This window comes from Octopus bimaculoides, chromosome 20, assembly GCF_001194135.2.
Source record: "Octopus bimaculoides isolate UCB-OBI-ISO-001 chromosome 20, ASM119413v2, whole genome shotgun sequence".
Lineage (NCBI taxonomy): Eukaryota > Metazoa > Mollusca > Cephalopoda > Octopoda > Octopodidae > Octopus > Octopus bimaculoides.
This window is the reverse complement of record NC_069000.1, coordinates 33,410,352-33,428,035: the sequence shown is the minus strand read 5'-3', so window position 1 is coordinate 33,428,035 and position 17,684 is coordinate 33,410,352. Positions and strand designations below refer to the sequence as shown.

At 35.5% G+C, this 17,684-nt stretch overlaps 1 protein-coding gene across 1 annotated transcript in view; it reads right to left on the bottom strand.

Annotated features, from left to right (window-relative positions):
- The window catches only part of LOC106878222 (protein APCDD1), a 144,551-nt gene extending 127,095 nt beyond the window's left edge, over nucleotides 1–17,456 (bottom strand). Inside the window, exon 1 of the mRNA XM_052975141.1 lies at nucleotides 17,313–17,456. Coding sequence (XP_052831101.1) covers nucleotides 17,313–17,410 — 98 coding nt within the window. The 5' untranslated portion in view covers nucleotides 17,411–17,456. The remainder of the gene's footprint in view (nucleotides 1–17,312) is intronic.
- Between the last annotated feature and the right edge of the window lie 228 nt (nucleotides 17,457–17,684).

Here is a 17,684-nt window from a genome sequence, read left to right as displayed (position 1 = left end):
CTCTTCCGATCTGCATACATACATTCATACATACATACATACATACATACATACATACATACATACATACATATACATATAATATTATTTAAATAAAATAGAATTGAATAAGATTAAAAAAAAAAATAATAGCAGAAATGTAATATATTTTTCAATATTGAATTAGAATCAGGTTCACTTTTTTTTACGTCCCTTTCCCCTTGTATTTATTGAAGTTGTTGCTGTTGGTGTTATCTTTTCTTCGTTTGGATCCAATTTTATAGCGTGTTTGTTTATATGTAGGTTGCTCACAGAATTGTTCTTTTTAAGCATTTGTATATTTTAAGCTATATCATGTAGATCTTATTACTTTATGTAAAGACCCTGGATTGTAGGCTAGAATGTGTGCTAGACATAATACTTTATGCATTTAGTTATATATACTTTGGAGTCCAAGTTCAAAGCTCTGTGCGATCCTCTGAGATTTAAAAAAATATTCTTTTTCAGTTTTCTATAAAAAAAACATGTACCATTTAAGTACTGAAGTGAATTTATTGGACTATTCTCTCAAACCGAAATAGTGCGTCTGTATGCGTATGTTCGAAAGTGCTATCATTAAAATGATCAAAGAGCGGAGTATTTAGGACATTAATGGCATAATTAAATAGCAAAAAAAAAAAAAAAGGTAGAGAAATTAGTCAAATTTTCCATTAGCATGAATATGGATAATTAAGTTAAAGGAGTGATATTCTAAATGTCGTATACAATAAATTCTTAAAGTATTCAAAATACACCCACCTACATATATGATACGTGTATACAGATGTATTTATACACATATAAGTGCACGCGCGTACGCATACACGTATACAAATGGCATAAAGCGTAGCCGACTAGGAAGCTTGTACCATGCTTTCATTAATTGTTCTAGGTGCCTATCTAATTGCGAGCAGATATAAATAGTCTCTCTATCCTCTCACACTTGACCCAGCGAAACTCTGTGGATTTGAGAGTCGGAGGGCGAGAAGGATGTGTCAGCATTTGGTTGATACATACATACATACATACATACATACATACATACACGCGCGCACAGATACACAAACGTACACACACACTACAACACACACACACACGCATACACGTGATCAAACAGATTCCAGAAAGGCTGGTTTTGGTGTGCGTCGGAAATTCTTATGTAGCAAAATTGATAAAAAGAATATAGTGAAATTATTGTGACTTGTGGAAAATCCGACGCTTCGGACAGTGTATTTCTTCAGAAAAAGAAGTTGGAAGTAGACGACTGATGATGATCAGTTGCAGCCAGTGTTTTTATACCTTGGAGTATGCACAAATATGATGTTTCTCATTAATTTCTCTCCTTTCAAATTTTCCCTGTCCACATTGGATTTTCCACAGCCTTCGACTTTTTCTGTCCAAAAGTGTTTTTCAATCCAATATTTATATGCTATTTTTATAGCTTTATGTGTGTGCTTCCCGTCCCAATATATATATATATATATATATACATAAACGAATGGTAAATGAGTATATGCATATATACGTACAAGTATGTGCATACCTACGTCTGCCTGTATATATAGGTGCATATCTGGGTACAGGACATTGCAAACAAAACGTAGACAAGAAAATAATAATAACCAGAGTACAGAAAACACACAAGCCACATAGAGAACATTTTCCTTCATCAGCTACCCCCGTCTTAACACGGGCGTTTCGAAGAGTTGTATGTACATGTATGTATGCATATATATATGTAAATGTGCGTGCGTGTATATATATATATATATATATATATATATATATATATATATATGCGTATGTGTTTATATGTGTGTATATATGTATGTAATGCTTATATGTACATATGTATGTAGATAGATAAATATATGTAGAATGGTGGACTATCACATCCCTTCGACGAATGAGCGGTCAGCTAGTCAAAGCTACCCTGTGTGCAGGATCAAAGTTGAAAACCTCCAGTAGCATGTTTACCTGTCCTCATCAACTGGTTTCCAAACGCCATCGCACTTTTGAAGAAAGTGTGAGGCAAGACTGGCCCAGTAATCAGCATGCCGGTTTTCTATATAAATGCCTTCTCTCAGATCGGCATTTAAAGAGCTGAAGTGCCTTATGTGCCCAGGTCCCTTGGAGTGACTGTGAATGACCTTTTGTTTTTTCGAGGCAATCCCATGACATGCTAATTCCCCCATAGCTGGGACCCTGCTAAATGCTACTGCTCCGGATGGGAATAAACCTGCAAACAATAGTGGTTAAAAGTTGGTTCTACACACCACGAAAGATATATACATCTTTTTCTTAACATTTTACTTGTTTCAGTCATTAGACTGCAGCCATCCTGGAGCACCACCTTTAAAAAGTTTTAGTCGAATGTATCGACTCCAATCTTTAAATCTTTTTAAAGCCTGGCACTTACTCTATCAGTCATTTTGCGGAACCGCTAAGTTACGAGGACGTAAACACATCAGCACTGGTTGACAAGCGGTTGTGGGGATGGGCAAGCACTAGCGCAAAGACACACATATATATACACATATATAGGACCGGCCTCTTTCAGTTTCCATCTACTAAATCCATTTACAAGGCTTTGGTCGGCCTGAGGCTATAGTAGAAGACGCTTGCCCAAGGTGTCACGTAGTGGGACACACATGGAAATAGAGAGAAAGCAAAGACTGTATTCACACACACACACACACGTGTGTATGTATAGATATATATATATATATACACACATGTATGTATATATATATATATATATATATATATATATATATATATATATATATATATATATATATATATATATGCGTGTATATATAGGTACACACACATATATATAAAGACACACAGTAACTCCCATTAAATATTTCTCGTTATTGAATGTAATTTCGTGTTGTAGAAAAGGACGTGATTTGTCCGCTTTAGTGATTGGTTAGTTAAAGTAGGTATCCATCGTACACAGGTTAGTAGAATATAGGAGATTAGAAGCAAGAGTCAGTGTGTGTGCCATAATCGATTGGTATATCACTAAGAACTGACCGTTTCAAATATTTTCCAATAGCAAATCAATGCAATTATAATTTTACGCACTGCTTAGGCAGAGTTGTATTTAATCAGTTATATTCTGATATGTCGAGACATTAATAAATTTTCTTTGTATGACAATACTCTCTCTTCTAATGCTTTTATGTGCTTTTAATAGGTTTTATAGTCTTTTAAAAGCATAGTTATTGAAGTGGAAGAAATTTCAGAATTGAATGGTTTAAATGCAACAATTTCTTTGATTGCATATTTGTTGATGAGACGTACTCCAGTGCTATTAACCATTTATGAAATGATGTCTAACTAAGCTTCTGAAAGCTAAGACGTTATTCACTGATATTAAGTCATTAACCATTTGAAAGCTTAGATTTAACTTATATCCAATGTCTAATTCAGTGGCTTTAACGGTTTGAATATTGACATCCGATTCATTCTATTTCTTCAGAATTTGCTACAGTAGCAGCTAAGCACCGGGTATCAAAAAGACCTATGTGAACTTAAAGTGTGAAAAACAAAATGGGAATTTTGAAAGCAGTTTCTATAAAATTAGTTTTGAAACATCGGATGGATATAGGAGTTCACGAGAGTAAAATAGTAATCAAAGAAGTCCATAGATAAAAATGGTTGAGAACCATTGGTTTGAGTGACCGGAAAAGGTTTCTCATAAATCGACAGCTTGTATAACAGGGTGAGACTAGTGGAGTGAGGAAGGAGAGTATGACGAGAATTTTGTTGAATTAAGTTGCATGTGGAATTTAGAAAGAAAGTGGACAACAAATGTAAAGTCTATTTCAGCAGCATCGCTACCTAATAATTCGTAATTCTGTTGACGAGCAGTGGGTAAAAAGATCTGAAAAGCAAGCAGTGATTAACTAGACAAGGAATCACAAGGCACTTGCTCCAATTGGAGAAGTGAAAAGGGTTGCAGCGTGAGATTAACAAAAGCACTCTTTGATTTTATGCTGCTAAACTGACAGACGATATGTTGTTGATGCGGCTTTTTTAGATGCTGCAAGTAGAATATTTAGTCTGTCCTTCTGTATAGGAACTGCGAATAAACCAAATTGCTGGATTTGAGCTAAGGGTTTTGATTATCGGTAGGATTTGAAAAGATTATCAGTGAGATTTCGCTCGAATATTTCGTTGTCTCGGTTAGGCAGAGATAAAGCCCATTTGTTGCCGAGGGCAGTCAGTGTAAATCTGACGATCTTATTTCGTGCATACTCAAGTTACCGAAGGAAAAAGAGGATTTGAATTGGTAATGACTGGTTCAGCTATAAAATGGTAAGAGCGAATGTTAAAGTTCAGTTTGGCTTTTAAAATGTCATTGGTTGAAAGGTATTCAGCGATATGGTTTGGGAGAAAAGCAGTTGGGTTTAGTGTGTTAGAATACGTCAGAAATAAATAATAAATAGCAAATGAGATCATAAATCTCCTGTCTATAATTGATAAAAATGAATACCCTTCGTTGATAGAAAAGCAAATTTGAGAATAGAATTCCAGAGGGGTCTTCTGAAAAGGGATAATTTTCTATGGATATCAGAAAGACGGAGTTTTGGCGAGGAAGGTTTGTAGGGGGATTCAGGAGAGGGAAGTCATTCCAGGGTGGAATTATTGGGTTAGTAGAGCAGAAGTATCTGGTATGGGAAACGTTCGGACGAGTATTGTTGCGAGTAATCCATATTTAGAGAAGTACTGAGTATGAAGTTCATGCGGTTCAATCTGTGATAGGAAGGTTTCTGAATTGGTTTCCGAGAGAGGTTAAGTTTAGGGGAGTAAGGATTTGGAGTGAACTGAATGCAATGAGATCAAGCTTTCGGAAAGGACTGAGAACTGCGTTACAGAAAAGTATTGCTTCAGAGAGTCATGGCTAAATAAAGAGCTCTTTGAAATCCAGTTTTGGAGAGATGTTTACAATATTGATCCACAAGATCGGGGATCTAGAGGAGAGTGTTTGACTGTTGAGTGCTGGGAGAGAAAATATTGAGTAAAGAGTTAAGAGGGAACTTGTTCGAAAAGGAGAGCTTGGGTACGGAGTCCAGAAGGATAGAGTTTCAGAGATGAAAATTAAATATGGCATATCAGGAGGCTCTAGTTATGCGGAGATGAAAAGATTAAAAGCAGGTTTGCAAAATTGTTTGGAGGGGTATTACTGAGAATGACTTTAGAAGGATTGAGTTGAAAAAGAAGGAACTGAGAAGGACTGAGTTCAGCGGTGTCGTGTTTTGGAATGGGAAGATCGAATAAAGGGTTCTATGTAGACCAAGTTTTAGAAAGAATGGTTCGAGAGGAAGAATTGAGAATGTAATTAGAATAGAGCGGCGCATTGGGTATGTAGTTCATGGATTATTTGGTTTTGTAGAGAAAAGAATTGAGTATAGAGTGAATTTAGAAAAACTGAATTTTAGAGTGGAAGAATTGAATATAGAGTGCCTAAGAACCCAAGTTTTTGGAGTAAAGCTTGTGTATAGAGTACAGAAGAATCAAGTTTCGCGAGGCGAGTTAAATATGGAGTTACGCGAGGAACCAGTTTTAGGAAAGAAACATTTACTTTGGAGTCTAGCGGGATCGAATTTAGGAAGAGAAGGATTGAGTGTGAATGTCGAGAAGGATACAGATCTATAAATGGGAAATCGAGCAACATGTTTAGCATAGAAATCGTGTGGTTGTCACGCCATAACAAGAAGAATATATATGAAGTGAGAATTGAATCTAATAGAAGCTGGAGTAGTTCAGAGAAGCAAGCAATATTGCTGTACAGTTGATATTAGTCAAATGATTATCAAGCGTCAGGGAGTGACGGCAATTGTACTTGTTATGATGTCTATCGGCTCTGACCGAGTAGATTTATGATTTAAGGTGTTTCAGCCGTGATGATTACTTCGATTTTCACCTTCTCTTCTTTTGTATTCTTCATTTTTAAGACAGTAGGGAAAGTTGGATTGTATTTTGGGGTCGAATCTTCTTAGTTCATTTTGTCAGACATAAATCATGGCCTGTATTATTGAATATGCTCTCCTCTACTTTTTAAGGGAGTACGATGTAATTTCATTGAGGTTTAACTACTATTTTAAGTCATCAAGAGATTCCCTAACAGTTCACTCCGTGTTTTTAAGTGAAGGCGAAAATAGGGAATCTGGTATTTATGTATTTCTCATGTCACGTTTTTCTTCATTGATTTAAGAATTTACGATGAATGTAACATAAACTTCTTGGTATCCCTTAAACACTGATCAGCTCTAATTTAACATATAATTTCGTCTTTCTTTTACAGACAGTTTATCTTGGACTACATCATATTGTATGTCTTTTATTTTAAGCCAACAAGATGTCATTTGACAAAAATGTTTCTATTACCTTTAGCATTTCGGTCTATTGCTTAGTAGCTCCCCGTTTCTCGTTCACTGTGTTGTGAATTTCTATTTGAACGTATCACCCCTGTGAGTAGCCGTGCATGTGTGTGTTTCTAGTTGGAGCACATACTAAAATACGTAGGCAGTATTCTAGCAGAGGACCGACCAGCTTGTGTATTTAGTAAGGCCCAGCAGCTGTTCTCAAACAAACTATATATCAAGTTGGAAGTCATCTTGTTTCGCTTTACTTTAAGAACAATACGTCTGAAAACGTAATCAAATTTGCTATTTATTGATGTTTTTATTTTTATTTTGGATGATTAGAAAAGCTGACAGAAAAACCAAACAAATGTCGACAAACAAAAATGCAATAATGGTACACATATGGTACGTTAACATGTCTTTTGCTTTCCTTTCACAAACAATGCCAACGATCTCTATCTCCTCTCTCTCTCTCTCCCCCCCTCTCTCTCTCTCTCTCTCCGTCTCGCACACTATCTGTCGCGATAATTGTATGCGTATGTATATATGTATATGTATGTACATACATACACACATATATATACATATATATGTGTGTGTGTGTACAATGTTTATATATATGCTTATATATAAATATGTATGCATATATATATACACATACATATATATGCGTATATGTACATATATATATACATACATATATATGTAAAAGCATATGTACATACATATGCATATATAAATACATATTACTTATACATTACATATATATATATATATATGCACTTAGTATATACGTATACATATATGCATATATACATAGATATTACACACACACACACACACACACACACACACACACACACACACACACACACACACACATATATATTTATGCACTTAATGTATACGTATACATATATGCATAAAAACATACATACCCACACTTAGACATATAAAGATATAGAGATTAAGTAAATCGAAAACAAGTCAAGGAATGCTATACGTTCGTGTTTCTCGTTGCTGGGTGTATATCAAATAAAGCAAAACTCTCTTCAGTCGGAAGATAAATAAAAGGTGTTTGAATTGAACTAAGTTGTATACACGCGCGGAAACCGAATACATAATGTACGTAGCGTACTATGTAATTGAAATAACTGTGAATTGAAATCTTTCTTCTTTGCACCAAGATAACTCACAGGAAATGTATAAACATGTTCAGATTTCACCTACACTTATCGGCATACATTATAGATATTGCTCAAAATACAACAAAAATATATGGTTTTTACTGAACGTATGAAAGATTCAGATCCATAACGTATCTTGATTGTCATGGTTATATGTCTTTCTTTGTATTCAATCGTGTTAGTTTGCGTATTATATAAGTATACTGTTCACCGAAACTATTAATTTATTGAGTACGTCGGTAGATTCTCTAAAATACAAACATAAGAAATCAATCGTATGTTGGGTAGATCGATTTTATTGATGAAAATATACGCCAATGATTCTGTTTCCATTCAACTAGCTAATTTATCTTTTATCTTTTGTTTGTTTCAGTCATTGGACTGCGGCCATGCTGGAGCACCGCCTTGAAGGGATTTTAGTTGAAAGACTGAAGGAAGTACTTATTAAAGTTTTATTCTACCCGTCTCGTTTTCCGGACTGCTAAATTATGGAGACGTAAACAAACCAGCACCGGTTGACAAGCTATGTGACCCCCCCCCACACAACACACACACTTTCTCGACGTGCTCCATTCAGTTTCTGTCAATCAAATTCACTCAGAAGGCATTGGTGTGTCCAGAGCTATAACAGAAGACGCTTGTCCTAGGTATCGCGCAGTGGGATTGAGCCCTGAATCACGTGGTTGCAAAACAAGCTTCTTAACCACGCATCCTTGCCTGCACCTATTGGTTAATTAATTAACGCGTTGACTAACAATAATAACAAAAGCAAAATAAGTAAAACGGGAGCATGTGTTTTTATCGGCAAAATGATGTTCACAGCAATATCTGTTTCAACACACGATTTCACATCAAGAATCTTGCGAAACAAATCCCAAATCAAAATATATTCTTGTTTATTTTGAGTAATATTTATATTTTGCTGCTTCAAGTGTAAGTTAAGCCTGAGCGTGTTGATGCACTTCGTTGTGTATCTACTTGCAAAGAGCAGCGATTTGAATTCCCAGTCATTCCTATTTAATATTTACATCTCGTGTGTCACGTATACCATTCAGCAAGTATATACAATTCATGAAATGCCTTTTATTTGTCTTCCGGGTAAAGAAGAAGGTTATATTTGCTTTTCATATACACCCAGCAACTAGAGACACGAACGTGTGTTGGATATATGATCATTTCACCATAATACACACACACACACACACACACACACACACACACACACACACACACACACACACACACACACACACATATATATATATACATACATATATATATACATATACATGTATATATATACATATCTACATGTATACATATATGCATACACATATATACATGTATATACACACACACATCTATATATATATATACATGCATATATACACATACATATATGTTAATATATACAGTTACTTTTATGCATATTTTATGTATATTTTATGTATATATATATATATATTATACACACACGTGCGCACACACACAACGACGCGTACACACACACACACACACACACACACACACACACACACACATATAATTATCAGATATATATGTATATAAGCACATGTAAATACATTTATGTGTAGATACAAATATAAATGAATACACACATATATATATATAGTCACATAGATATACACATAAACATGTACCTACATACATAAATTCATAATATACGTACATAAACATACGAATGTTTACGTATATTAACTGAATGGAAAAGAAAAACTTAATGCTTAAAATAAAATAAAAACATACCTTAAGTACTCAAAACACACATACACACATTATGCTCTCATCCACTCATATAAATTTCCATGTACATAGAGACATATGAATATATATATATGCCATGTACCTGAACGAAATACAGATCTTTTTGCCTGTCACAACGTCCCAAACAACAGGCCCATTTATCAAGCAAACATCATTCAGAGAATGTTTTAAATATGTTTATATATTCTCCTCTTTCAACAACTAGGTCTCTCGTTTAACTAATTTCTGCAATGTATCAAATATTTCGGTAAACTTCCGTTTCTTTTCCATGTACATTGATGTGAGGGTGGTAGAATAGCAAAATTCGGCGCGGTGGCCGGCGAATATGCCTGAAGGTAGTTTGTCGTAGCTATGTTCGTCTAAATTCAGAGTTCGAATCTCGATGATATCAACTTTGCCTTCTGAAATCAATTAAGCAAATACCTGTAATATACACAGATCGATAATCATATGGACTATTAAGCTCCTCAAAATGCATGGCTCCGTACCTATGTTAAATAGTAACATCATTAATTTCGGGGCAGCAGCTGGCAGAATCATTAGAACGCCGAGCAAAATGCTTATCCGTACTTCGTCCGTTTTTACATCATGAGTTCAAATTTCACCGACGTCATTCTTTCGGGATCGATAAATTAAGTACCAATTTATCGATGTAATCGACTTAACCCCTCCCCGAAACTTGCTGGCCTTGTGCCAAAATTTGAAACCAATATTTATTAATAAGAAATGTGATGGGTGGCTAAAAAAGCCGAGTGTCAGACAAAAGTCCTACGTAATCTCATCAAAATTCACTTTCTTTTCAACTCTCCAGAATCAATTCAAAAAGTACCAATGATATATTGGATTCTGGCATTGAAGCGAATACAAACAGCTGAAATGAGGATTCTCCGAAATATAACTGGTATAACGTTACTCGACACGATACGTTGCTCGGAGATCAGGGAGTCCTTCCAGTTCAAGGTACTACTTCTCTGCATTGTGATGTTACAGCACCGTTATTACGGACATGTGATTAGAATGTCACAGAAAAGAATAGCAAGTCTGATTCTTCAAGCTGAGACAAACCTAGGGGTAGTTCAAGAACGAGATGGTTGGATAATACCTATAATATCAATTGGTCATGCTTGGGAATCTAGTTGGGAAGTCTAACGATGGCTGCTTCTGATGAAGAGGGTGGTACTTATTTTATCGACTCCGAAACAATGAGAAAATAAAGTCGAATTTGAATTTAGAACGTGTAGATGGACGAAATACCGCAAAGCATTTTGCCCAGAGTGCTAGCGATTCTGCTACCTCACCTCCTTACCACATTGTGAATAATATTAATCAAAACACCCCAGGAATATCCTCAGATAAAATAACATTTGACGGCACTGCAAACCACTATAACAAAGTGAAGTTTGCTATCAAGCTTCTAACTAACAATAAAAGGAAAACGAACATGTAATGCAATCTAATTCAACCCTTAACACTTTCATAATGAGAAAAGCTAGAATATCCAAATCAGAAGCAGGAAACAAGTAGACCAACAAATTTAACAAATGCACAACGTAAATGAAAGCTATAACTGCATGATGTAAAAGTGAAGCCTTATTGCAGTTAGCAGATACCCAAACAACTGAATATGCACCAACACCCGGAAAGCAGTCCATGCTGAACATTGCATATTTGACTGCAGAAAGTGTACTAATTAGTAAAGCGTGGTAACAGTGTTGATGGTGATGATAATGAAAAATAAGGAATAAAATAGCTAATAAAAAATGTAAAATTACAGATAATAAATAAGATAAAGAATAGATGGTTAAGTAGATATAGAAATGAAGATAAAAGACAACGATAAGGTTCATGACGGTAATAAAATGAGATGAGTTTAAAATCAGCATAAGGTGTGCTGGCAGTATCGCTACGGCGCCGGAAAAATACGTAGCGGTGCTTCTTCGACTTTACGGTCTGAGTTCAAATGCCGTCGAGGTCTACTTTGTCTTTTATCCTTTTGGGTTCGAGCTCTGGGGTCGATGTAATCGACTTAGTCCCTCCGCAAAAAAACAAAAGCAAAAACTGATGGCCTTGTGCCCCTACATGAAAATACCATTACCATTTGCCTAACTTTATTAGCGTGAGATCAACGGCCTTGTAAGATACGAGAAGAGTTCTAATGGAGGAGTCGCCTATATGAACAGATGCAGGACATCTGTATGGATCTATTTGTGTATGTATATGTATACGTAATGAGATTCACGTTCATGTATGTATGTGTATATATATGTTTGTGTATGCATACATATATCACTGCATCACTTTATCGACCAGACAATTGGATGGAGATATATATCGCTGATCAGCAACGCGCTTACTCACTTTGTTGTAGCTTTCGAATGGGGTCGTAATATACTCGAAAATCAAGAGTGTATTTGAGTATTCCGGTTGAGTCATACTCCTTCAAACTAGCCAAGTCCAGCTCCCTTTGCTTCACCTCCGTGGCTTCAGCAAAACTCCTTCTCTTCAATACTCCGTCCAGCTTTATGACCGCCCTTACCAGCTCCTCCTCCGCCGACGACAACTCAGACCCGTCAAGGTCTGAGTACACCTGAGCAACACAAAATACTGCGTCCGACTCTTACAAAATCCAGACAGCAAATAACCCGACGCATTCGCGGAAGCAAGCTTCTTACCACTTGCAATATATGTATATATATGTATATATAGTTCTGCTATAATTCGGCTTTTAGAGGTGCACGAACACACACATGCACTTGTGCACAAATGAGTATGTACAAGATGCTGAAAATTCTTGGCTTTGAGTAAAAAGAAAATACAGGCGGATCAGTTGAACATAATTTTATTCAGCATATTCCCCTCTCAGATTTACACGCTTATTGCAATGGTCCTTCAGTATTTCTAAGCCCTGTAAAAAAATCTCTGAAGGTTGGGCTTCCAGCCAGGCGTTTCGCGATACCCTTAAAGCCGGGAACTTACTAGCACTCTCTCGTATAATATACATATGTGAATGTCTTTATGTATATGTATTTATGTGTATGTCTTTATGTATATGTGTACAAATATGTGAGCGTATATATAATCATATATTTATATGTTAATATTGATGCCTATATGTATAATTATATGTGTCGTATATATACTTTTATTTAGATATCTAAATGTATTAAACTAGGAACACATCGGTATACTCCATCAGATAACTTATACTAACAAAAATTAAATTAACCAAAAGCCTTTTACAAATATATTTCAATATTTACTTAAAGGCAAGCCTTTTACACTGACCGCTAATTTCTATACGTCCCTGATCTATGATTAATATGAATTGAACCTGTCACAATTGTATCTAGAAATATTCTCGTATAAATACTAAAATAGCATAATACCAATCTCTAACAGCTTACAGTAACAAAATAATCCTGAGTAGGCCTGAGAAAATTTTCATCTAACACAAATTTTGACTCGAATATAACCTATCTCTTACGTGAACTTTTATGCAAATATTTCAGTACTCAGATTTATGCACAAACAATAGCATAAACAAAAAAGAATCCTTTACTTTTAACCAACCAGAAACCGCTACCAAAGAGAACATACTTCTTTTGTTAAGCCAAAACAACTGTTCCTACCGTCCCAAACCACACCCTTTAGACTCGCGCTTGCTTCCCGTTCATCTCCCACTACACGTTTATTACAGCCATTTCTACTTTCTCTCTACAAATTCACATCACAACCAATTTACATATACATCCTTGCATCCACCAAATGCACATGCTGTCAAAAACATATAAAAAGCTTGGAGAACCAAACTAAGTCACAGTCTGATGACGGTTAGCCGAAACTTCGTTGCTACTGCCATCTATCACATACACAGTCTTTCTCTCCACTCACACACATGTTTATGTGTGTGTGCTTCAGTTTCCGTCTGTGTATGTGTCTGTGAATATAGTGTCATGTGATATCACTTTATATTTATGGTGGTAAATAAGGTGTTAAATGCCCAAAGTAATCAGATAAAAATGTGTAACTTCGGAAAGTGTTAAAATCCTTTTAGAAATACTTACTATAAATTACGCATATTGTTCTATATATACGCCTATGAACACATACATACACACACACACATACACACACACACATACACACGCCCGCGCGCGCACACATATGTTCAGCAAAAGGGGAGGAAAAGCACGAGATTTATGAGACAGTATGAATATAATGTTTCTAAGAATTAAAGGCCATTTACTAACACACACATATACAGTTGAAATAGTTGAAATGATAGACTGAAATAATAAAAATAAACATAGGAGTAGCGTATTAAGTAAAAATTCAAAATATATAAAGAAATAGAAATAAAAGAAAATATAAATGTAAGAGAAGCACGAAATAAAGTAAAACGAAATGGTCTACCATTTTGTCACCAATTTGAATTAAACGATGATGGCGGTGGTGCTTAACACCCTGTCCCATAAAGTAGGAAAAAAAGTAAAAAGTTGTCAAATTTACTTTTGAAACAAATATGCACTTAAAACTTTTGCATATGCCTGTTAAATTGCAAAAACCTTCGTTAGTGTAGCTCGTTTTTCTTCTACAACACAATAATGACCGTCGGTAGTAATGAAATAAAACCTGACGTAATGACAAAGAAAGTCACTTGTGTGACTTTCTTCAAAATGCTGGTTTGTTTTAATGTTTCCTGCGCCATAAAACATTTGAAACACGTTTGTTTGACCTCTATTCTTTGGTATAGTTCTTTTTATTGTTACTGTTACTATTTTGTTTTTCGTTATTATGAAATAAAGTATTTTATAGTGCAAATCGCCGACAAGCTTCTTGTCACTTAAGGTGAAAGAGAAAAAAAAAAGGATTTATTCCCTATTGTCTCAATAACGATAGAATCGAGGTGAAAAGAAATGAGTGAGAGATAAGTTGTGAGAGGAAACAGAGAACGTGAAGGAGGACGAGTTTATGTGACAAGTGAACAAATACCCAATTGCAAGGAAAACGACGTGTGTGTATTTATGTATATATTGGAGAAGTTAAGTCGGTGAAAGTTGACAAAAGCTGTAGAGCTCCGGACACATCTTGCAAACATTTACTTTCCGTCCTGCTTCAACATCTGAATGCTCAAATGCAACCAAATGAACAGAATTTGAATTCCAATCCATCAACATTAAATGTAACAGGTTGTTAGTACCATTGATGTACTGCAGTTGGCTAAAATTTATACTCAAAATCATTACACATATTCAGATTAAAAACCGTTATTATTAGAATCAAAATGAGATATGGACCTTAAACTCTTTAAGGCATTAAGTTTTCTTCTCTTCTTAATTTCTTCCTTAGATTTTCCTCTTATGAGCCATAGGTCGATCAGCCGCATAGACATCCTCCTCCTGATGAGTCCTCGTTTGGCTGCTGTTCTTGATGATGTTGGCGTTTCGTCCTACGTCAGCCCTGATCGAGCAGACCTATGATCAGAAGCTTTCCCGACATGACCATCCATCTTTTGTGAATATCCAGTACTACATTATACAATATATATATTTTTTAAAGATGGCAAGACTGTGGTTTGAAAGTGATTTGCTATTGTTCCTAACAAGTTGAAAACCATGTAGGAGCTTCCACGTTGGTTCACTATTCAGTTTTTCTGCAGGGATAATTACAACACAGGCGGATTTGGTGAATTCGGTTCCAGCGTGATATCTCTTGTTCCTCTATATTTATTACTGGAGCTGCACATCCCAGCTCTTTAAATTTAATGTCGTTATTAATGCTACTGTTATTTTTGTACAATTAGCTGTAATACATTCGGAATGATACGCATTTTTTTTGTAAATAAATGATTTCCAAAGAATCTTAAAATCTTTTAATTTTGACAGCAGAAAATTAAACAAAGTGATGTAAAAGCAACATTTTAGATATGGTAAGGGGGTGAGTTGGTAGAAACGGTTGAGCGCCGAGCTTAATAAAAAGACCTTGCGGTCATTCGCAGTCTGAGTTCAAATATCATAGCAGGATGTCAAGCTTGCAATTTTATTATCGCATATGTGTGTGTATGTCTGTGTGGTTTGGAGAATAAATAAATCGCTGAAATGTATTAACAAGGGTGCGTGTCACAATTAATCTATTTTCTTTTAAAGTTTTTATTGTGTCATGTCTAAAGTAATCGTCACAGACTTCTTGTCCTAATACTATAAATTTATTGGGTGGGTATATATGTATGTGTGTGTGTGTGCGTGCAATGAAATCAAACTGGAAACAGTATATAACTAGGTCTTGATTTTATCAAATCAAAAGAAGTAGAACAGAAAGACAACTTCTGAGAAATTTGCTCTCGAAAACCAAAGAAATGTAACTTATTCCATGTCTTTTTCTCTCTCTAACATGAGAGCAAGTCCACAAACTTGAAAGAAAATTGGTAAATATTGATTGTAATTTATTCCAGTATATTACCAGTATTTATTTTATCGACGGAAGATGAAACTCAGTCAAGCCGATTCTGGTAACAATTGAAATCAGAATGTTAAAGTATCAAGTGAATATTTAAGGTTTTCATCCCCTATTCCATATACTTTATCGCTCCTCAGACATTAAAACAAAGCAGTGACAGAAAATAGAAACAAAGAGGAGGGGAATAAATATTAAAATAGATAGAACAGTATCAAAGATGCCTTGCAGTGTTGAGTTCAATTCTCAGTGTTGAGATTAATTCTAAGTTCAAATTCTCCTGAGGATCTTTTATATCTATCAAACAGTCTGTGGTACGTATCAAGCGGCACCAGCCTAATATTGGAGTTGATTTAATCAACAATACTCGTTCACAAACCACATGTAGGCCAAGCCTTGTGCCTAAGTTAGAACTCAATTTAATAGAAAAATGTTGACTGAAACGATTCACGTGTTCTCAAACTTAACGCCAGCCCTAACACTGGAACTTGCCTATCAATAATACTAAACAAGAATATTGAAATTATAACCCATTTATATTCTGAAGTTAAATCCTGTTGGACTTGAGGCTGCTTTTTCATTTCGCCGTAAAGAATCGGTCAAAACATGTATTTATTTACACACACACACACACACACACACCTGTATATAGTGATACGCACACACACATATACATATATATACACTGACATGCACACACACATACACATGCACACACACATACACGTGCACACACACATACACATGCGCACGTGTGTATTTATAGACATATACACACACGCATATACACTAACACGCACACACACATACGCACACTCACACACTCTCACACACATAGACACACCCACCAACACCTACACATATTAATATTTAGCAGAAATAACAGTGTAGCTGAAGATCCAAGAGTTTCGTGAGTTGGCACTTATCAAAACGTTGGGGGTGGGGATGGTAAGTCGATTATGTTGACTTTAGTGTTCAACTGGTACTTATTTTATTGATTCCGAAAGCATTTTGCCCAGCGCGCTAACGATTCTGCCAGCTCGCCGTCAGGAAGCGGTATCCAATAATGAAATGAGAAAAAAAAAATTCACCTTTTTAATTTCTCTCAAGGTCCGAAACAACTACATAAATGTTTTTTCATTTATTCTGATTTTTTCAATGAGTGAAATGTTAAAGCAACTTATAACCAACCTATACACGGTGTCTGTTGCTGGTGTGTGTGTTTGTGAGCGTGCTTACTTGATGAAGTGAGTGTGGAAATGTATGCATTTGTGTATGCATGTCTGCAGGAGTGTGTGTGCTTTTTTCCTGTATTTATATGCAATTCGATGTCAAACGACTATGCATATTGTTTGCTGTTATGTGTGCATGCATGCTTGTGTGTATGTGTGTGTGTGTGTGAGTGTATCTGCGTGTCTGTGTATGCGTGGGTGCGCGAATGTACGATCATTTTTAACATGCATAAGTACTTGACAGAAATTGCACTCACCTTTGCGATGTCCAGATTCCGGTAAGATCCGAGGGAAATGATAAAGTAACTGTTTCGTGACTAATGTCTGCCAAAATCGACTCACAAATGGGTTTCATATCCAACGATCTGAGGCCATTGCAGATCGGTAAAATGGCAATCAAAGAAACTGGATAATAGAATAAAATAAAAAACAACAAAAAACAATATAAGTCATTACACCAGCAAGATCACAATACAATAAATGAAAATATTAACAACAAAATTAAAAACATATAAAACAAAACAAGAAACATTTTAGAAATGTAAATTAATACAAGAAGCAATTTCCAGACATTGTGATGAGGGCTAGTGTTAGGATTCATTTCGCTAGGGAGATTGTTTGATGTGAGG